The 23,396-nt window shown below is 40.8% G+C and overlaps 1 protein-coding gene across 1 annotated transcript in view; it reads left to right on the forward strand.

The window, feature by feature from the left end:
* Window positions 1–23,396, forward strand: part of LOC126298398 (uncharacterized) — a 257,404-nt gene that overhangs the window by 100,884 nt on the left and 133,124 nt on the right. Inside the window, exon 4 of the mRNA XM_049989711.1 lies at window positions 18,313–18,444. Within this exon, the coding sequence (XP_049845668.1) occupies window positions 18,313–18,444 (132 nt within the window). The remainder of the gene's footprint in view (window positions 1–18,312; window positions 18,445–23,396) is intronic.

Raw genomic sequence — 23,396 nt, forward strand, 5'->3', positions numbered from 1 at the left:
GTGGGATATTCTCATAGAGATGCCGAAGAAATGAACTGGAATGCTTGAAGATAGGCTCAAACTATCTCGATAAAGCCTGCTTACCATGTTTAAAGAAAGTGATGACTCTAGGAATATACTACAACCCCCACGCATCGCCACACAGGGATCGTGAGCACAGGATTAGAATAATTACACCAGGCATTTAAACAGTCATTCTTCCTGTACATAATACGTGAGTGGAATGGGAAGTAGCGTTAATAATTGTTACAATGGGACCTGCAGTCGCCATGAACTTCTCAATGGTATGCAGAGTATGCATGTATATGTAGAACTGACAGCATCCCACGTGTTTACATTCGAATACAGATAGTATCGTTGAAGAGTCCAGAGGTAATACGCGTTGAGTTATTACACATGAAAGCAAACAAAATCAATACATGATTGCAGAACCACACTGTCAGAATTTAACATATGACATAGTTACTGTCAATTTGTAATACGTTACATACTCACCGTTAAATAATAATACGTGATATATAGCCTCCTTATTAATAGTTGCGAGCGGACATAGTTACAGTTTTGGCTCGTTTCAATGGGAGAATTGTCTGGTACGTAATCTGTTACATAAATCAAATTACAAACATATACATAAATGGAACAGTAATCTATAATCACCCGTTGAATTTTCGTAACATTCAAACAAGTCAAGTAATTTGTTTAAATCTTATGAAAACCCATCTTACGAATATTATGATTCGATTGAAACGATTATTCTGTTGAGAAATGTGTAATTACGATTTGGATACTCCATCTATATTTAAGTACATCCAATTCTTGTCACTTTGTAACGCCCTGTGGTTTCACACGTCTCTCTAGTCAATATTTCGTAATCCAGCATTCAATGAGGAAGCATGAAACTGAATGCATAATCACTTGAATATAGATGTAAGCACTGAACCAATCGTGATTTAAGTAAGTCACCTTCACATGTGACTGACAACGGATTTCACTCAACGTTACCCTTAAATGAAACAGTCTCGAGTGTCAGGAGCCTCAGTTACGGAAAAAATTATACGATTTATTTTGTTAGAAGTATATTTCAACTTTCTGTATTGATATGCTTAATCTTTCCGATGGAGAATAAAAAATTAGTAGAACTATATCATTTTACAGTAATTTCAAAAATCTTCGTGACTGAAATTACGTAAAAGTTATAAAACGCTTTAGTAATGAACGATAGCATTCCGTAGTGATAACATTGTTTCAGATTTTATTTTCAAGCTTAACAGCTTCACTTTGCACACAGAGACCTCATATGCTTTCATGCATAGTATGTACATTAAACACATATTAAGAGCACAGAGCATTGCACAATTTGGCACTTCGTCAACGTTGGTTTAAAATGCTTTTTGCTCGGCTATGATTCAAGGACTAATGGAACTTTTCGTATCTCCTCGGTGCAGCGATTTTGAGCTACTGATGGACTGTTGCGGAGATGTTATTTGCACGGCCTCTAGTTCGCCAGCGGTAAGCACAAGCGAAGCACGTTTCGCGAGCGGAGTCACTGGCCCGCTACAGGAAATAAAAGCTATGGTTCAGCGGCGAAATGGCAGATCGTAACCATTTATGAATCCTTACTCTGCTGATGTCGTGTATTAGCTAGCGGGTTGGGGGGAGGGAGGATAGTTGCCTTTTGGCATCGTTTTAGGGTATGTATAGCACTCTATTAGAATTACTACCAGTCGAACGGTCGCCCTCGTCATACTTAACTGTTTTGGATTTAGCGTGCACCAAAGTGTTCCACAATCCTTGTTAGTTTAGAAGGTACTCTGCGATTTTTAGTGGCGGTAGCGACAAGAAATATTTTCGCGCTGAGATCGTTTGTTCAAATATTAGCTCCGTGTATGTTATGAGATGCTAAGTATTTATACCATACTTCTAATGTTTAGGTGACGGAGTGATACGAGAGAGTTAGTGAAACAGGTGGGTATATGGATAATAGACATAGGTGGCAATGAATGAAATTCGAAAACCAAATAGGTATATGAATAGAATTACGTGTAATGAACATGGTATTCCGGCGGATAGAATTCGTGAACTGGCCGAGAGGCATCATTTGTTACTGCCATAAGGACTCAGTTGCTTTGGAGAGCTACAACCGAACGACGAAAGGTTAAAAAAATCCAGCTGAGGCTAAATTCACAAAGGCAACATCTGGCAACGTAGAGACAGAGAGAGAGAGAGAGAGAGAGAGAGAGAGAGAGAGAGAGAGAGAGAGAGAGTTGGCATAAATGTTTAATTAGGGGGGACAGTGATTGGGAGCGTGAATTATTCAACAGCACGAAATCGACTGCTAGCAACTACCGTTACTTTGAAGTTACTATTGTGGTCTGAGGGTTCCTAATGGCACTGATGTGTGCTTAAACGAGATTCTTGGAGAGAGCTAGACAGATTGCAGGACTGAACGATTCAGCAGTGGTACATGCTTTAACATCCCACCTCAGATCGTATTTGTGTTGACTGGGACATTTTTCGTGAGTATGTAACGAACCTTACATTTAGTCCAACATATGTTAAAAGGTTACTATTAAATTAGCTGAAAAAATATCAACATTGTAAAAGTACGACACATTGAATGTGAAGCAGGAATGAAGGGAAGGAAATATAAATGTAACATTCCATTGCTATGGTTGTCTGTATCCATTAACTGGTGGGTAAACCTCTCCTCTTCGATGCAGGCACCCATGCTGCTCCTGCTGTTTTTCTAATGCCATTCATCCTCCTTCCATAAGGTCTTAATTTTGGACTTCTCTTATTTTTTCCAATCCGATGAAGAACTTCCTTCGTCTGTCTTCCGTCCACTTCCTCGGCTACGTGTACAGTCCATCCAAATTTATTTTAATTAAGTAATAATTTCGTCTTCAACTCTAGTTTGGTCTCAGACCCTTTAATTTGTTATCGTATCTTCACTAATCACTCTCAACATATATCTCCCCAATACTCGTTGAGTAACCCTCAGTATTTGAGCTACTTTTGGATTAAATGTCCATGTTTCAATGGCTACAATTAAAGACTGGTAATATATCTTACAGTAAACTTTTCGATAGACAGATATGTATGTAATTTATCAAATCAAATGGTTCAAATGGCTCTGAGCACTATGGGACTTAACTTCCGAGGTCATCAGTCCCCTAGAACTTAGAACTACTTAAACCTAACTAACCTAAGGACATCACACATATCCTTGCCCGAGCGGCCATTCTACACCGACATGTTGGTTTCAAATATGCTAGATGGGAAAAACCTAACAACTTATTCTAAGTCTTAATTGTTGAATTGTACTGCTTTATATTCGGTGTGTTGATTGTACATTACTTTAATGGTGTTATATTATATTTTGAAGCTTACATACGACTTCCGGAGTTAATCTATTCCATCCGGTGTGGAAAGTTTTCTGTTCTTAGGAAAAATAATACAAGGCATCAGCAAAACAATGGTGGTTCAGATATCTTCAATTAACTTGTATTCCTTCTCTTTCCGAGTTAGCAGATCTGAAAATTTCCTCTGGGATGCTGAGAATATATTTTATAATATGGGCACTCTTTGCCTGATTCCTCTTTCAAATTTGAATTTTTCTCAATGCAAGTGGTTCCTAATGGAAGATGTAGCATTTATGTTTATATTAATCAGTATATTAACATAGGAGGAATCAGCGACTTATTTCTCAATGGCTTTTAGAATAGATTTACTTTTAATTGTTTCAAAATCTCTCTCCAAATCGGTTCATGCCTGATTAAGTGGTAAAGTGTGATCATATTCTCGTTCTACGTTTTCGTGCAAGATTTGAAAATCGTGTACTGAAGTATAACAAGTGCTTTTGCTTGATTAAAATCCAGTACTTTTTATTGTTGTTTGTGATAATTTTATTGAATATCTTGTGCATTACGGAGCTGAGGTTAACTGGTCTATATATTTTTAAGCTTTGTTCTGCTGATATGAGAATTACAATGATGACAACTATTTTAGGATCTAGGATAATTGTCTTACTCCGTAGACACTCTGTAAATAATGTCTCGAGTTTTTCTAATAATTTCCGGGTATGCAGCCGGATCCCGTCGACATTCTGCCACGTGCGCGAGAATTGGCATAAATACCGTGACTGCACCTGGGCTCGTCAGTAGTTGCGTACTCACCTGATGATGGGCGGACGTCTCTGGGCCGAAATATCGTGGCAGAATGTCGACGGGATCCGGCTGCATACCCGGAAATTATTAGAAGAACAAATACGCCGGGAAAATTTCAGAAGTCACATCAATGTTCCGAGTTACTTGTGTACTACGTTTCCTCCTGATTCCATCGTCTTCGGGCGATTCTTTTTCTTCATACCTCATGTCTTACATCTCTTTCTGATATTACTTTGAGAACACCATCTTCTGTATTATAGACAGTCCGTATTTTTTATTAATCTCTTGAGCTTCTCGAACTCTAAAAGCCAACTTCGAATGATGCACAGTTTTTAGCTGTTACTAGCTGTGCCGTTTCCCTTATTAACTGTTGATACGTTTTGTCCCGCCAACGTATGTTTCTGTTTCGATTCCTTAAAATTTTGCTGTCATATTAACTTATGAAGGCTTTTGTATACCCAGAATAAGATTGTTTCATTTTATTAATATCCTTATTGTTTTCAATAGTTTTATCAAATTTCTGCTGTACCTTAACACACCCACTGGAAGAAATTTCCGAACAGCTTTTGTCAATTTGGCATATCTTATGCCGCTCCTGTCATCGTTTGGACTGTTTACTCTTACCATCTGTTTACTAGTTCTGTTGTCCAATTTGAGATTTTCTTTCCAATTACCTTCTAGATACGTGCAACATCCTTTGCGTTTTGCTGATGCACGTTTCTACGCTACCTGACCCTTCTATCTTTGGCGGTATCAATTCGTTGAACAAAATGTCGAACTTTTTACTTAAAATAGTATGATGTACATCAGCATTCTTAAGCAAATTCTCACAATCTACAATACTAATATTCTCTTTGATGAATTCTTTAGTTTTTAAATGTGTATCTTCTTTACATCTTGATAGCCCTTTACATCCTGACAGCACATGATTCTTAGTTTACGTTATAGGGATTGGTGATTCAGTGCAAGCAAAGATTAAACTCCTGAAGGAGTGAATGTCTTGATCTGTTTGACCCTCAGTTGTATTTTTAGGAACAGATGAGGGATAGGTCGAACTGATTACTAAAATCTCAATTGAGCGGATAAAGTACCCCCTGGTATACTGTTAGCAATGATTACTGGCCTTTACTGTGTTCATACTTTGGTGGCTACCTTTGTCTACTGCTGAGGCAATAGAATTTATCATTCGTGGTCCACCTGAATGTATCATGAGCTGTTTTCATTGATCTGACATACATACGTTGGCAAAGCTGTCAGAATATACATCTGAGTTTTTTCTGTAAACAGTGTGCTGACTCGTATGACCAAATATGTTAGGTTTGAATGGTAGGTTGGAAACTTGTGAGTAAACAAATAAATTCCTTTGTTTATAGATATAACTCAAAATTCTTCGTTTATTCTTACAATCAACAGAGAAAATTCGGTTCAGTAAAGGTGATTACAAATGTTTTGATGATTGTCTCATGCAAAGGTTTTCTTTCGTTTAAAATCAACATTTTGGCGGTATATTTGTGACGGAATTTATAAACAGAATAATGAAGATATTTTTTTCGTACCGGTTTGCTTCTTCTACGATAATAAGGTGAACAGCAATAAGCACAGGATCATTCATGAGATTAATCGCCTAGAGCAGTCACAGTGTTCTGTATCCGTAGTGTTAAGTAGTAAACTCAAACCACATTGACGTATGAATGCATTGCGCACAACCACTGACATTGTCTCAGGTAAGAGCAAGCGTTCCTCCCTACCAAGTGCAAAAGAGATTTCCCCCGTAAGAGGTATAGCGAAGAGATATACAAGGGAGCAACAATACAGCAGTAATTCAGGTGCTCTAAACAGTCGCTCCTGCAAATCGAAGGAGCCCAGGGTGATGAACGGTAAATGGTATGTGGATACCTACACAAACATTAGAAGGAAGAAAACAAAAGACAGAAGTTAAAGAATAAAATCAATCTCTGTGGAGAAGAACCGCCCAGAACTGCCTTCAGTGCAATTTAAGAGTCACGTTTTTCACTAAAAAAAGAAACCATCCATTAATAAAAGCATTGGACCACGGTAGACTTTAACAGAAAAATCGTTTCGATTCCGTATTGTAATTGAGATGGTAATATTTTTTTAGTGTGAGCCAGGATAGGAGGAACGTCAGTATCGGTAGTTAATTTTAATCTATTCATTATAGATGGATTTCAGCTGTTGTGTGACTGTCTTCATCGCAATAATATCCAAGTCATGTTGACTCATCGTAAATAAAATCACACATATTACCACACTCACATCAAAGCGAAAAAGCTGTTAAAAGCGAGTTTAAATGTTTGTTATCTGTAATGTCAATGTGGTACCATGAGTGGTTTTACTTACGATGTGTCATTACGAATTGGTTATAATTGCACTGAAAATAGCTACACAGTAATGTTTACGACCAATGCTGCCCTTCCTCCTATCTTGGATCACATTAACATGGTCTTCGAGCACGCTGTTCCTGATGGAATCAAACCTGAAGATTTTTCATTCTGTCTCATAAAATTAATCTGAGAAAGACCGAATGCCCACAAAATACGCTCCTGGAAATTGAAATAAGAACACCGTGAATTCATTATCCCAGGAAGGGGAAACTTTATTGACACATTCCTGGGGTCAGATACATCACATGATCACACTAACAGAACCACAGGCACATAGACACAGGCAACAGAGCATGCACAATGTCGGCACTGGTACAGTGTATATCCACTTTTCGCAGCAATGCAGGCTGCTATTCCCCCATGGAGACGATCGTAGAGATGCTGGATGTAGTCCTGTGGAACGGCTTGCCATGCCATTTCCACCTGGCGCCTCAGTTGGACCAGCGTTCGTGCTGGACGTGCAGACCGCGTGAGACGACGCTTCATGCAGTCCCAAACATGCTCAATGGGGGACAGATCCGGAGATCTTGCTGGCCAGGGTAGTTGACTTACACCTTCTAGAGCACGTTGGGTGGCACGGGATACATGCGGATGTGCATTGTTCTGTTGGAACAGCAAGTTCCTTTGCCGGCCTAGGAATGGTAGAACGATAGGTTCGATGACGGTTTGGATGTACCGCGCACTATTCAGTGTCCCCTCGACGATCACCAGAGGTGTACGGCCAGTGTAGGAGATCGCTCCCCAGACCATGATTCCGGGTGTTGGCCCTGTGGGCCTCGGTCGTATGCCGTCCTGATTGTGGCGCTTACCTGCACGGCGCCAAACACGCATACGACCATCATTGGCACCAAGGCAGAAGCGACTCTCATCGCTGAAGACGACACGTCTCCATTCGTCCCTCCATTCACGCTTGTCGCGACACCACTGGAGGCGGGCTGCACGATGTTGGGGCGCGAGCGGAAGACGGCCTAACGGTGAGCGGGACCGTAGCCCAGCTTCATGGAGACGGTTGCGAATGGTCCTCGCCGATACCCCAGGAGCAACAGTGTCCCTAATTTGCTGGGAAGTGGCGGTGCGGTCCCCTACGGCACTGCGTAGGATCCTACGGTCTTGGCGTGCATCCGTGCGTCGCTGCGGTCCGGTCCCAGGTCGACGGGCACGTGCACCTTCCGCCGACCACTGGCGACAACATCGATGTACTGTGGAGACCTCACGTCCCACGTGTTGAGCAATTCGGTGGTACGTCCACCCGGCCTCCCGCATGCCCACTATACGCCCTCGCTCAAAGTCCGTCAACTGCACGTACGGTTCACGTCCACGCTGTCGCGGCATGCTACCAGTGTTAAAGACTGCGATGGAGCTCCGTATGCCACGGCTAACTGGCTGACACTGACGGCGGCGGTGCACAAACGCTGCGCAGCTAGCGCCATTCGACGGCCAACACCGCGGTTCCTGGTGTGTCCGCTGTGCCGTGCGTGTGATCATTGCTTGTACAGCACTCTCGCAGTGTCCGGAGCAAGTATGGTGGGTCTGACACACCGGTGTCAATGTGTTCTTTTTTCCATTTCCAGGAGTGTATTTATGCTCTCAAACTATTTCGGGTAATTCTGGCAAGACTGCGGAGAACTTTTTTACCGAGGGTACTAATACAGTGCTAACAAACCAACTCCACTGCATAATTTACGCTGACGAAACCAGTGGCATTTAATAATACGTTTACCAAAAATTATTCCCTTATTTCCCATTGTACTCTTGGCGTTAGTTTGTTACAGAAATATGGAACACAATACGCGCCCACGTATCTAGACAGAAATATCCTCTGTAGTAATGACATTGATTCCTCCAACACCAGTCGTTGGAAAGCCAGATTTTTCTCATCGTTCACGATATCTTGAATGGTGTAAGCGGAACCTGTTTGATTCCATGTTCCTTGAGTATGGAGATCCTCCAGTACAGTTCTTCTTCGTCATCTGGTACGTCGAGAACAATACATCCAATGTACGAGCATACCGTATTGTGGGTTTGTAACTGTAGGTGTAAATTTTGAGTTAAAATCAATTTCAGACAATATCATAATAAAATTTAAGAGTTCACTAGAGTAAGGAAAAGTCATAAACTGGAACACACATAGTTTCAGTACAGCAGTGGAAACAGAACGTCGGCGTCCACATGTCGGGGAAAGCCTGAAACGCACACGTCTAAGGCCTCTGCACACGTACCAACAACAAATATGCAACTAATTAATCTCTTTAATCGTTGCGGTCATTCAGAGTAAAACTCGGGAACATAAAATCTAGTCTTAGGGGGTATTGTTTTTATTTTTGTCCTGTGAATCATCGCAAATTTGCCCTAAAAATGAAGAAAACAGGATAAGAGAAAATCTTTCTATTACACAATTATTCAAGCTGCTGCATGAGGACAACTAGCTTCAGTTGTTTGGGCGTCCTCTCGTTCGCACGAATTCTCTCATCCTCTCCACAGAAACAGACACACACACACACACACACACACACACACACACACACTCAAACGCCTCCTAATTTATGTGAAAACTCTTAAAGGTATTTGAATGAAACAAAAATTATTAACATTCTACATCATTATTCTTTACGTCTATGTGCTTGTTTCTCAACATATCCAGTATGGCGACCAACGCATTTCTCATAACGAGAGACCAGTTTGTTGGTACAGTCACTGTAGATTGTTTGATTTTGCTCGGTTCTAGGCCCCTCAGTCCGGAACCGCGCGGCTGCTCCGGTCGCAGGTTCGAATCCTGCCTTGGGCATGGATGTGTTTGATGTCCTTAGGTTAGTTAGGTTTAAGTAGCTCTAAGTTCTAGGGGACTGATGACCACAGATGTTACGTCCCATAGTGCTCAGAGCCATTTGAACCATTTTTTGATTTTGTTGACGGAACCACAGCCTCTGCTTCCACCGTTTCATCAGTATCGAAGTGAAGTTTCTGAGGTTTTGGAAACTGATGGAAATGGAATGGCGGCAATTTGAAACTGTGTGGAAGGTGATGGATGACAGTGAATCCAAGGCGTGGGCCGTCCACTGTGGCCGAGCTGCTCTAGGCGCTTCAGTCCGGAACCGCGCTGCTGCTATGGTCGCAGGTTCGAATCCTATCTCGGGAATGGATGTGTGTGATGTCCTTAGGTTTATGTAGTTCTACGTCTAGGGGACTGATGACCTCAGATGTTAAGTCGCATAGTCCTTAGAGCTATTTAAAGCAATTCTGAGCCAAGGTGTGGGATTATTTCAGAGGTCGCAGCCCTCATGTGTGGTGTGGCACTATCATGTTGAAGGGGAGGGTGCTCCATGTGTGAACGAGATCTTCGAATTCGAAACTAGGTGGAAGCACTCTGTTTTTCACGTACCGACATAGTTACTTTACACGCCGCCATGTCATACGCTATAATTATGAACCCTCTAGCGCCAGAGGGTTGTAAATATGCAGATAAGAAAGATAAATATTTAGAATGTTAAGAAAGCTAGTTTTATTTTAAAATCTTCAAGAGTTTTCTCATCAATTCGGAGGCATTACTTCTCAGTATGCCCTTCAATTAAAATAAATAAATTCATATGTATTAGGTCTACAACTTTGCTTCCGCCGGTTTGCGATAGATGACAGTAACAGCAAGTGGTGGTGCAGGTAGTGTGTGGTAAATACCGTACAATAAGCTTAAGCATTTGTAAGAAGAATGCCATCAAAACATTAATCGATCTGTTATTCTATCATACAGTTATTCTCGATTGGGTATGCCAACTTACGAGCCCAGTTCTCGACATTTGTGGGTAGTTTTGTTTTTCTACTTTAGCATGAAGAATCCTCCGGTTGAGGATCATAAAATGTTGGGTAAGTCTTATGGTGAGGCACCTGTTAGTGAACGAAGTGCAGAAAACGATTTGCACGCTTCAAGAACTGTGACTCTGGCGTCGAAGATCGGCATGGCGGTGGAAGATGGACCGTTTTCGAAGCTTCTGAAACAGATGGAAACTATCACAGGAGTTCGTTATCGAAAACAGTTCCTACGTCTGAGCCGAACACTAAAAACAACCGGCCACATTACTGCGATAAGCATGAAAACGTGGTTTTGCAGCATAACATTGCTCGAACCAACGTCGCAGTACCCGTCATACTTGGAAACGTTGAAATTAGAAGTCGTACCCCACTCACCGGATTTTTCAGTTCAATGTTCCCGCTCCATACCACGTCCTGCGCGATAGCTGTGGTTTGCCGGCACGGTAGCTCAGCGTGTTCGGTCAGACGATTACGTGCCCTCTGAAATAAAAAAAAAACTGAGTTAATCGATCATCAACGAACTTAAACGGATGTCTTACGACGTCCACCCCTAGCAGATGCAATGAACGAAATCGAACAAAATGAGATTTTAAAAAAGTTGTCATCGTGACGGATTGCCGTTCTACGGGCCCGGGTTCGATTCCCGGCTGGGTCGGGGATTTTCTCCGCTCAGGGACTGAGTATTGTGCTGTCTTCATCATCATTTCATTCCCATCCGGGGCGCAGATCGCCAATGTGGCGTCGAATGTAATAAGTCGTGCACCAAGGCTGCCGGAACTGCCCCGAAAGAGCCTCCCGGCCAATGACGCCATTCCTTACTACCACCTTTTCCAATCAGTGGCACATGATCTGGCTGATCAGCACTTCCGGTTATATGAACATGTGCAAAATTGGATATATCCCAGGATCTCCTCAAAAGATGTCCAGTTCTTCTGCCACGGGATTCGTATGCTGCCCGAAAGACGGGAGAAAGTAGTGGTCAGCGATGCCCAGTACTTTGAATCGTAAATTTTGCTTAATTTTCCACAGTGAAGCTTGGAACTTCGACAAACCAGGTGGAAACAAAATTGTAGACCTCGTACTATTTCACAAAAATAACTTTTTTTAAATGTGCGAAACACTCTCGCTGATAGTAAACACGTTCTCGGTAGGAATGCAAAAGCAACACTTTAGTTACAGCTAAATTTACTCACATGAGACAAGAGTAAGCGTTTATGAAACATCGCAGTTTCAACTAGAAGGAACATGTTGAAATTGTTATACATGAAACAACACAATGTTCAGAAACGTCACGGAGATTAGTACTAATGAAGAACAAACGTGGGTCATTCGTCCTAAGGGATGCGATTTTATTCAACTTTGATTTGTTAAATAACAGAAAATTAGTATTCACAAGAGCACTTAAAGAACTATTGAAGTGCACAAATTTTGGAAATTTATGGTAATTTCTATGGGACCAAACTGCTGAGGTCATCGGCCCCTAGGCTTACATACAACTTAGTCTAACTTAAACTAACTTACGCTAAGGACAACACACACACCCATACCTAAGGGAGGAGTCGAACCCCCGACGGGGGGGGGGGGGGGGGGGAGCCGCACGAACCGTGACAAGCGCCTCAGACCGCATGGCTACGCCGCGAGGCGAAGTGTACAAAAAGCGTAGCATCCTTCCAAAAAGTTTCCTAATAGTGATCGAACTATAAGTTTTTGTCTGAAAACGATCATGGTGTTTATTGTCTGATTTGTAAGATATGAGAGAAAACACCGATATATACACGAAGAGCCAAAGAAACTGGAGCGCCTCCCTCATATCGTGTAGGTTCCCCGTGAGAACGTGAAGTGCCGCAACACGACGTGGCATGGACCCGAATAATGTCTCAAGTAGTGCTGGGGGGAACAGACACAATGAATCCTGCAGCACTGTTCATAAGTCTATAAGGGTACGAGGGGGCGGAGACCTCTTCTGAACAGCACGTTGCAAGGCATCACAGATATGCTCAATAATGTTCATGCCTGGAGAGTTTGCTGGGCAGCGGAAAAGTTAAAACTCAGAAGAGCCACTCTGTAGCAATTCTGGACATGTTGGGTGTCACATTGTCCTGCTGGAATTGCCCAAATCTGTAGGAATGCACAATGGTCACCAATGGATGCAGATGTTCAGACAGGATGCTTACGTACGTATCACCTGTTAGAGTCGTATCTAGAAGAATCAGGGTTCCCGTATCACTCCAACTGCACACGCCCCACAACATTACAGAGCTTTAGCAGTGCCCTGTTGACATGCAGAGTCCATGGATTCATGAGATTGTCCCCATAATGTACACATCTATCCGCACGATACAATTTGAAACGAGACTCGTCCGACCAGGCAACATGTTTCCAGTCATCAACAGGCCAATGTCGGTGTTGACGGGCACAGGCAAGGCGTAAAGCTTTGTTTCGTGCAGTCATCAAGGTGCACGAGTGGGCCTTCGACTCCGAAAGCTCGTATCGTTGATGTTTCGTTGAATGGTTCGCACACTGACATTTGTTGATGGCCCAACATTGAAATGTGCAGCAGTTTGTCAAAGGATTGCACTTCTGTCACGTTGAAGGATTTTCTTCAGTCGTCGTTGGTCCCGTCCTTGCATGATCTTTTTCCGGCAGCAGCGATGTCGGACATTTGATGTTTTACCGGATTCCTGGATATTCGCGGTACACTCGTGAAATGTTGGTACGGGAAAATCCCCACTTCATCGCCACCTCGGAGATGCTGTGTCCCATCACTCGTTCGCCGACTGTAACACCACGTTCAAACTCTATTTGATCTTGATAACCTGCCACTGTAGCAGCAGTAACTGATCTCGCAACTTCACCATGACACTTGTTGTCTTACATACACGTTGCCGACCGCAGTGCTGTATTCGGCTGCTTACATTTCTCTGTATGTAAATACACATACCTATACCAGTTACTTTGGCGCTTTAATGTATACACGCTTGTAATGTTCGCAGAATGTCAAAGAAATTGAATGATGGCGAATTGCAGTAAGCTTAATAAAATTTATATACGTAAAAATAAATGTAGAAGAAGTTTTGAATACGTAACGCCAGAAAAGTTCTAGCAAATCTGACAAGTATTTCACGAAACGAGCATGACGGTAAAATTCGAGCTGTTACACAGTGTTACCGACACTCATTTGGCACGCGGAACATTCACGAAGCAAAGAGTTGTGGCGAGCGGGAGCTAGAGAAAAGGTGATAGTGGTACACAATTCACCCTGCGCCAGGCACCACAATGTTCCCTCTGGGGTTCATATAAACATGTATGTGTAAAGCAGTAAATAACTATATAATCATTACAGACCGATTCGATACACGTTTCTTTTGTGTTTGGTAGAGAATTGGGCTTATGGGGAAAGTGCTGAATTGCAAACATGAAGTTGAGTTTGAATAGCGAAATTTGCATCCATCGGAACTGATGTGCTATGCCACATATAATTATATACTGATTCTCGATTTCCGAGAGTATAAAACATTGCGTGCGCTGAAGAGAGTGTCTTATTCTTTTTTGGCTAAATTCCTCTGACATCTGTTCTGCTGAGAATAATAGCTATGTTTGGAAACTAAGGAAAGTGACGAGACTCAATGACATCCCGTACCAATAAGATTACTCCATTGCTTGAAAACGCACACAGGACTTGACCATCAGCTATCAATGTCTCAGAAGACAGAGCCCACTCGAAATACGTAACATACTGAGGATCTACAGAAACTTGTATTTTCAGATGACTGGCAGAATAACATTGACTAAAAATATACTGATTCATGGGAGCCTGGAGTCGGACTGTGAAAGTCACCACATGAGGGAACAGAATCACCATTGCCTGATGGCAATGGGCAGTCTCTCTCACAGCTCGTGGTTTTGTACAAGGGAAATATGCAGATGTAATTTCCATGATAAAGGCAGTTTTCGAGATAGACGCTGAAAAATTGCTTTGTCCACTGGACGCATTGCCTTAAGGAATCAGAGAAAATTAAGCTCACAGTAATGAAGGATTGCTACCGTAGTTGGCCTTTCTTGGCCGTATCTTAACGTGGAAATAGAGGGCATTACAAAATCGATATTAAAGTTTCTTTTACATAATTAGAATAGCGAGTAGAAGAACCTCCTATGGTAACTCTGCATATGTTTACAGCCATAGGAAACTTTGAAGGAGGGAAAGGGAGAGATTCTCCTAGTGTGGGACGCATTGATTCTAGGATTCATGAGATGTAGATTGCTGCTGCATTTTATGTGAAACATTTGGATCTGCTGAGGGGTAATGCAGACGACGGTGATGGCCCAAGTATCTCCGGGTGAATACGTACACTAATGCACTTACATCACAAACCTCCTGCTATTCTTACATTTCTCTCGGAGTAACAACAAATAGCTTCTGGAAAGCCATTCAAAGTGATTTTCATTAACATTACAGGCATATCGTTGGTTATTTCTTGTAACCATAGTGATGGAAAGATAGTAATGATTCGTGGTTGCGTTTTTAAGGGTTCATACTAGCCATTGTCCCAACAGAACGTTTTATGCAAATAAAACTATTGTAATTATACCGCACTATAATCACATTTCTGCAACTAGTCCACAAATTCCTTTATTTATTAAATTAAGCAAATGTCACATTCAGATGCAATCATTTTATAATTATTTAATGTAGTTAACCTTAATGAAATATGTTTACAAACGTATGTACTTAAGGACAGTCCATTACTACAGTGTGATTATCGATTCCACACTGAGAGCAAAAAATATTTTGGATCCACCAGGCCATTATCCTTAAGTATGGATACTAACAGGAAGATTGTTTAAGTTATAATTGTTAAGTAAATGCATTAGTGCTATCTTTGTCACAATAAATGCAAAGATAAAGATATTGTAACAGATTAGCAGACTAGAGCTTATTATGCCATTTATGTTGTTCACAAACTCTTGAAACAGATTCGTTCAAATAACAGAATGTATGTGGTATTACACATAAGCATAATCATTAAAACGTATGAAAAACAATGTACGTACAAGGTGCAAGGTATCTAGGATTTAATTTACTTTTTGTAAAGTAAGCTATATACATTTGTACTCCTATTCCAACAACAATTATGATCTTCCACTAAAGTCCTTGTGTTCTTCCTTCCTGCGTAGAAGTTGATGAATGCAATAATTACTTTCATTTGTAAGTAAAGATACAAAGAACTGAACAGATAAGTATTTGCACTTTTTGTTTAAATTTATGTGCATCGAAATGTAATCCAGAAATTCACTGGACAATAGTCCTATGGGACTGTCAGCAAATTAAACATATAGATTAATATAATTAAGATCTAATATGCGAGAATGGACTGGGGGGAAAATGTGAGACAACGAGGTGTGACTTCCATGAATTACGGCACCAGGTAATCACTGCCACATCGAAAGTTTGCTGGAAAACAGAATTTCGCGTCGCATCGGTAAATATCATATTATATTAGAACAGTAGCAATAGTGTTTTGTGATTTCTAGGCGGTCGAATGTTTAAACTCAGTTCATCTCGATATTAAAGAGGGACTGAATATTAAAAGCAAATTATCATTACTATCCCGATATTTAACCTTTTTAATGTACTGTAACATACGAGATCCCTGTAATGCAGTAAATGTTTCACGGCATAGTTTGTAATTAAATCGTTAGCGTTTTCTCTAACTATATGTTGTTTACGATAAACCACTTTTCCCACAGTATCGCACACCACAAAATCGGCGTATTTCAAATTCTAACGTCGTTTGCAACAAACTGTGAATTAGAAGCACACTGCAAGGATTTTAATTTCAAGATGTTGGTGCGTTATAGCTTAATTATATTCTTGATCCAGTCTTGATCCAGCCGGCCGTGTTGGCCGACCGGTTCTAGGCTCTTCAGTCCGGAACTGCGCGACTGCTACGGTCGCAGGTTCGAATCCTGCGTCGGGCATGGATGTGTGTAATGTCCTTAGGTTAGTTAGGTTTATTTAGTTCTAGGTCTAGGGAACTGATGACCCCAGATGTTAAGTCCCATAGTGCTCAGAGTCATTTTATTCTTGGTCCGTACCAAGCTGAGAAGGAAGTGCTAGTTGATAACGATAATTTTTTCCACATTTGTTTAAGATAATTTTGCCAACTGTATCTGACCTAATCCGTTTCACAGTACTTTCCATTCAGAATTGCCACTCGTTTTATTATTTCGTTAGTTCAACATCACTTTGGACAAATGACATGTCTCAAAATACTGCTAGAGTGAAATAATTGATATAATATGGAAAAGATGTAAGAATGATGTAAAATCGTACTGCATATACCGTTGAGTCGCGTTTGTATATTCATTGTGACCAGAGAGTAGTTTACTACTGAAATTCTCAAAATGAAGACCGCAAGGACCCCATTTCAGCCTTTTTTTGAAACTATGTATTCCTAGTTACACAGTAGCCGGATAGACCGAAGTTTAGGGAGCTTTTATCAAGCCACGAAGTGTCATCTCAAGGCTTTGGCTACGATACAAAGATGAAGAAAGCTGTTCATCATAGTCATGAATCACGTCGAAAGAAAATAAATACCCTTCAACAGTATCGATATGTGGCTGTAGTTGTATCGTGAAAACCAGCGATGCCTAAAAGTCGATTGTTTTCAGAACCTTCAGCTGTCTTATGACTTTGAGTTCCCTGACAAACTGTGAGTTGGGTGACGAGAATCGCTTGGTCTGTTTGTCAAACGTTCAGCTGCGCATGTACCACTGACAGGCAGGCAGAGACTAAATTAGTTGATTCGACCCACCACCCCATAGTAATGACATCCTTAGAAAATAATACTGTGCCAATTCTGACTACAGCTTGCTATAAATGACATCGAACTATTCACCTACTTTTCATCATTTAATTAGAAAGAGATTATCTTATTTAATCCCTGTACAAAAACCTGTACCGCAAAACGACTGAATGTATTAATCTTGAAATAAAATATTCCCATATCTTACAAATTTTTCTTACCATAAACGTAAACAGTAACAACAATTTATATTTTCAATTAAGATAGAAACATTTTCACCTACAAGAAACAGAAACTCATTCAACCCGTGTGGGTGTGCGTGTAGCATTGTGCTCTACATAGTGTAATTGGACCGACGCTGAATGGAAGTGTGTAATTTTCACAGATGAACCCTGCAGTCTTGTGTTTGAAGGGGTGACTGCGAACAGCATATTGGATGGACGCAGGGGATGATAATGGTATAATTCCAATCCACATGGGGTTGCCCTGGGGCGTGAGTTCCCCATTGCTGAATGTATGCACCACATAGAATGCTAAGCTACAGTACTCATAGAGAGCACCCTGCAGCACTTCCTGAATATTTCGCAGCTGGGAATAACGATATGCTCTGTTAAATGTAGTTTTCCATGTGTTTTCATCTTAAGTAAATTGATATCTTCTTTTTAAGAGTGGATCTTATTGTATAATTTGAGGTAACAAATGTATTATAATTCATCTTTACCTAAATGTGTAACCCATTCTTCATCTTGTTTGCGAAACATGTCCTTGTATATTATGCATTTCTAATTTATTTTGACTTACGGCTATTTTTGTGGATTTCCTCGATATAAGATGGCACACTGCAGTTTCATTATATTTTTTCACTGTAAGACACAATGTGGAATTCTAACGACTGATTTCATGTGCTTATCGATGTTCATATTTCGTATTTCGAGCCACATCTCACCTAAATTATTCTTGAAGACGGTTAAAGTGATCTATATTTCGATAATGATTACGCACTTTATAGTTGTATCTCAAAACATTGTCTAGAGGAAGTGACTATGAATGGTATGTAAAAATGTAGTGTGTTTGATAAGCCGTTTCATCTTAAAAAATGAAACAAGTGTATGCTGAAGAAACTTGCGTGGACAGGTGGGTACTCGGGCCCGCCGCCGCCCCCTGTATACGGGCCACCGCCGTCGGCGCCAGGCCTGGTGTACGGCGCTCCCTTCGCCAAGATCGCAAGGGCCGCTACGCCGCCTGCCCCTCATCTCGACAAGCCTGGTGAGCTATACGTACAGTCCTGCTACAAGGATTGCTCTCATCACTAATTTTGCATTATCACTATTATTTTGTTTCTTGCAAATTTAATTTCAGCGCCATTACATTGTAGTTGTTAACTCACCGGACAAAATAATTACTCACCCCTAGAGGAAAAATTACAAGCATCACTTAATACTGTGTAATTCCGCACCTGAACTTGATAATCCCCTAGATTCAGTTGGGAAGTGAATCCGAAAGGTCATGTAGATACGTTGCATCCAGGTTAAGCCACTCGCTTAGGATGTGATAGTGCAGTTCCACTAAATTGTAAGGAAGCTAATGTCGACGTTTCACCCTCCGTTCCAGCATGTCACACGCATTTTGTATGGTTTTCAAGTCCGGTGGCTTTTTAGAACAATCGAGATGTGATATGATGGGAGAGTGTTCAGAAAACCAGTCACATGTTCTTCCAGTCCGATGAACTTTGCTGTTGTAGTCATTATGTACCTGTGTGAGCAATTACCTCTCGCGAGGTGACGCGAATCCAAATGTTGATTACACGCAGTTTCCGTCGCTATGTTCCTTGCTAACAGATTGGGGTGGACCTTCATTCACTGTCTGCAGCAATTCCCGTCGAGTTTCTAAGCGACTGTGATTCAGAAACCGTGAAACGTGTCTTCGGTCCCTCTCAGACAGGATCTCTTTCCGACGACAACTCTGTCGTTATTTTTCTTGGCCATATGTGTTGCACCACTCCTTGTAGACACGATGAACAATTCTACACGGAGCGCCAACAAATATGTCAACATCACACAACTGTATGGCCATGGGGACAGCCTTACAGAATTATCTCTTTTTACCACACTGTCATGTCCTTACCTTTACCCATGTTTATGCAGAGTGTCTGCTCGAAAGTCTTGCTGATCGCCACTGCCTTATGCTCAATGCTTGTAGACACTGCTTGTAGACACGATGAACAATTCTACACGGAGCGCCAACAAATATATCAACATCACGCAACTGTATGGCCATGGGGACAGCCTTACAGAATTATCTCTTTTTACCACTCTGTCATGTCCTTACCTTTACCCATGTTTATGCAGAGTGTCTGCTCGAATGTCTTGCTGATCGCCACTGCCTTATGCTCACGTAAAGGCAGAGCGCGTGCAGTTGAGCACGTGACTCTCCTGCTGCGCTATGTGTAACCGCTTAATGATTAATTTGTACGTGCGCATATGGTGTGACTAATTTCTTGTCTGGTGATCTTATTATGGGCTACGTATCATTTATATCGGTTCTCAAACTGAGCGCTGCGACTGTGCTACATGGCCACTGAAAATATTCCAGTGTCAGGTATCTTATGCAAGAGTAACAGGTATAGAGAGGACGAATAAAAATTCTTCGAATTATACTCGCGATCGGTGTAAAGTACAGTCTGCTTCGAAAACATTCATCTGACTTCACAACACTATATCATCTACATAAATATAAACAGAACCTTGCAGTAAATTTTAACCTACGACAAGATTTTTATTTTCTAAGTTATTATTAGTTTTAAATGATATATCTTTAACACGAATGTAAATACAATCCTGAGATACTTTTTACAATTACATTTAGGTCAAAGTTTTACTTTACCTTTCAAAGATTTCCAAGGTTCTCTCTACCGGGCACACGACATACATCCAAACTCGTCTCACACTTTTTAATGGATTTTCTGTTACCACGTGACGTCACAATTTACCCAAAGTTGTTGGTGGAAAGACACATAAACCAAGTCTTTTAACTCTCCCCCATTCCAACCTAAAAACAACTGATACGAGAGGCCTTTCGTGGCGAATGGTGCAAAGTGATATCTGTAACCAGATTACAGCCGATCCTTCATTGAGGCAGCTCACTGCTAAGAACTGCTGTTATGTAATGGTGTGGTAGTGCTCCGAACCGTTGGAAAACGAAATTTTTGGCTCGTTGCCGAAATTATGGAAAAATCCGTATGTCCAGCACATCCAGATACAGGGTATCAGGGGTGTAAGTGTAGATATTTTTATTGATGACTAAGGACAGTGTACAGAACAACTTTAAGTCAATATTTACATCATTTGGACACTAATAACTGTAGCTATTATGAGTAGTATGTTTTCAGCACGCGTGGCAGTAGCAGCCGTTAATGTTTACTTTCGCCCTGGGAACTGGTCAGGTATTGAAGTGACGGGACATGGATGCAAAATGGATACTCTATACTGGCAGGCATATTCCAGTTCGCAGTGCAGCTACGACCGTACAGAAAACATCAAGTAGTAAATGATATGATGCGTTTGCGGGAATCCTATTAAACGCAGAGAAAAGATAACTAACACAATGAAGTGGGTACATAGTAAAGTACCAAATATCAAAGTATTTCTGCCCATACACTTAACACCCTGTACATGACTCCTGTAACCAAATTTATGCAAATAGAGACAGACCGTGAATCTATTCTCTGATAATGGTATAAATCACATCACGCTTTAGAGAGTGTCTCTCAAGCTCAACTACGGTATGTGGCTACAGCGTTCTTGTGGTTAGCTTTCCTCTTATGTGACATGTAGCCTTAAAACGGAACAATAAACATCTCCACAACCTCAATGAATTGAAAACTCTCTACATATTGTTGTCTATGACCATTGAAAAGTCCTTGTAGCGACTGAATCCTGTGTGGATTGAAACGTAAACGTTGACGCAGAATACGTCAGGAAGAAACGTGAGTGACTGTTTACACTTGGCTGAGCTATAGGGAAAACTTTGTTGAATTCACTCCCCATTTACAACAGGATAACGTAACGAGATTGCTTTGGGGATCCGAAAAAAGGGTTGGTTAAAACCGATAACGATATTTTAGATCTGAATATCTAGTATTTTTCAGTACTTTTTTGGTGTCTGTTCCAACAGATTTTTCATATTTTGCTAACAACTGGATAAAGATCCATCATATCAATTTACCATACCAACAGTGCTAAACTTTTTGATTTATAAATAAAACTTTTTTAAGAAATAATCATGATCATTCTTAAGTTTCCATGGATCTGAAGTATTGGATTATTATAGAAACTGGGAAAAGCGACCAGTCCTATTTCAATAACAACTCGTACAGTTACAAACTAGCAAAAATCACATGAGAAAGAATCGGTACAGATTTGCAGAGACAATACTGTACCTGTTCCCGTGTGGCGTGGCCTATATACCGTGGTTCCCAATAGGGCTGCCGATAAAGAACTAATTTTCTTTTCGTTGTTCACTGCAGTTACTTACTGTAAATCATTACGCGTAATTTTATTCCGTGTGCAGAAGGAAAAACACATTTCGTAGACTTTGCGACTAGTTCAATTTAGGTAATAAAAATTTTAGGTATTACATTTAGCCAACATGCGATAATTGTCAAAACTGCGATGTTGTGGAGCGGTTAACATGGAAATTGCCTCAGCGGCGCAACATAGCCGTCTCTGCTTTGCAGTTTATCGCTTTTAAGAAACCACTACACGAAATGTTATTGAGTGTGCAGAGGTAAAAACGTATTGCGTAGACCTTGCGTATGGCTAATATTATATAATACTTTATTGTGTATAAATTTAGCCAATATATGATTATAGTTTTTAAAGTTGCGAGCAGAACGATAGCAATCGCCGTTCTTGAGATATTAAATAGCATGTCGGCCTGTGGCGGCCGCGCGCGTGTCACGCACAATGCATCCATATTCCTCCCTGCTCGTCGTAAATCATGTGGCTTGTAACAGCCCCAAATTTCGTTAACGGTAGAAGATATCATAACATGTTTTTCCGCAAATGATAGCTCGCAAAGAGTCAGATATTTTGTCGCATGGTAAATATGCTAAATCTTTTTATCTATCGAGATGTGGTAGTAACTATAGCTTTTTACAATGTATCAATGAACATTTTTAATAGCATGTAAAATGAGGAGTACAGTGGCATGGAACACACTGATATTTACAATATTCTGTACAGATCCAGAGAGCTTAAACGGAAACTAATTTGCTGGTATGGCATAAGAAATAATTGCTAAGTATCTACAAGTACTTACTATTTCGTTTTGTAAATAACAAACGCCTTTTTCTTGCTCAAAAGGTATTTGATTTCTTCCAGACGCGTTTCGCCTTTTACTTTAAGCGTCTACAATAATACAGTTTTCTTTTGATATGCGAAATTTGTAGATTATAAAACAGTTCACACTTTATTTTTGTACGTAAATAAGTGATTGCTTACAGTTAATCGGGTATTTGGCTGGCCTCTGCGTTTCCTCTCGTCTGCTCACATACTGGAGGTGGCACTGTAACTTCTCTCACGAGACGTAAGCACTATTTCATGTTACGAACTTTTTTCTTCACAATTTTCATTTCCTTTGCGGTAATTTCTGTGGAGCACCATTATTCTTCTGTTACTATCTATAGACATTTCACCGAAAACTGTAGTTTAAAGTCGTAATTATTGTGTGTTCTCATTATATCCCTTCCTGTTTGGTTTGTTTATATACATGTTGCGAACCTGACCAAGTATATGCTGAAAACTAACGTCTGTTCCCTTCTACACTCTTTATACCTGTGTGTGGGGGGGGGGGGGAGGGGGGAGGGGGGGGGGGGTAGTCAGAGTGAGTTGTAGAAAGTTGAATGTGAATGTAATAGCAGTCAGTGAGTGGTTGAAAGTTTTGCTCCTCACGTGATTTAAGTTTTGTTTTATATGCCTAGTGGAGGAGTTCATGTTAGAGTAAACTCACTGTTTAGAAAGCAGTAGACTAACACTGCAGCAGATGATGGTTATCAAAATAATACCTTCCAACCCGTCTCCTTACTTTTACTTGAACCCTCCTCAAAACATTTAAACCAAAACTCAAATTATCTTAACACCGAAGATCTCAACCACTCTCTGGCAGTTATCAGCTATTACATTCTACTTTTTACAACTCGCCCTTACTAACCACACACA

This window comes from Schistocerca gregaria, chromosome X (genome assembly GCF_023897955.1).
Source record: "Schistocerca gregaria isolate iqSchGreg1 chromosome X, iqSchGreg1.2, whole genome shotgun sequence".
Classification (NCBI taxonomy): domain Eukaryota; kingdom Metazoa; phylum Arthropoda; class Insecta; order Orthoptera; family Acrididae; genus Schistocerca; species Schistocerca gregaria.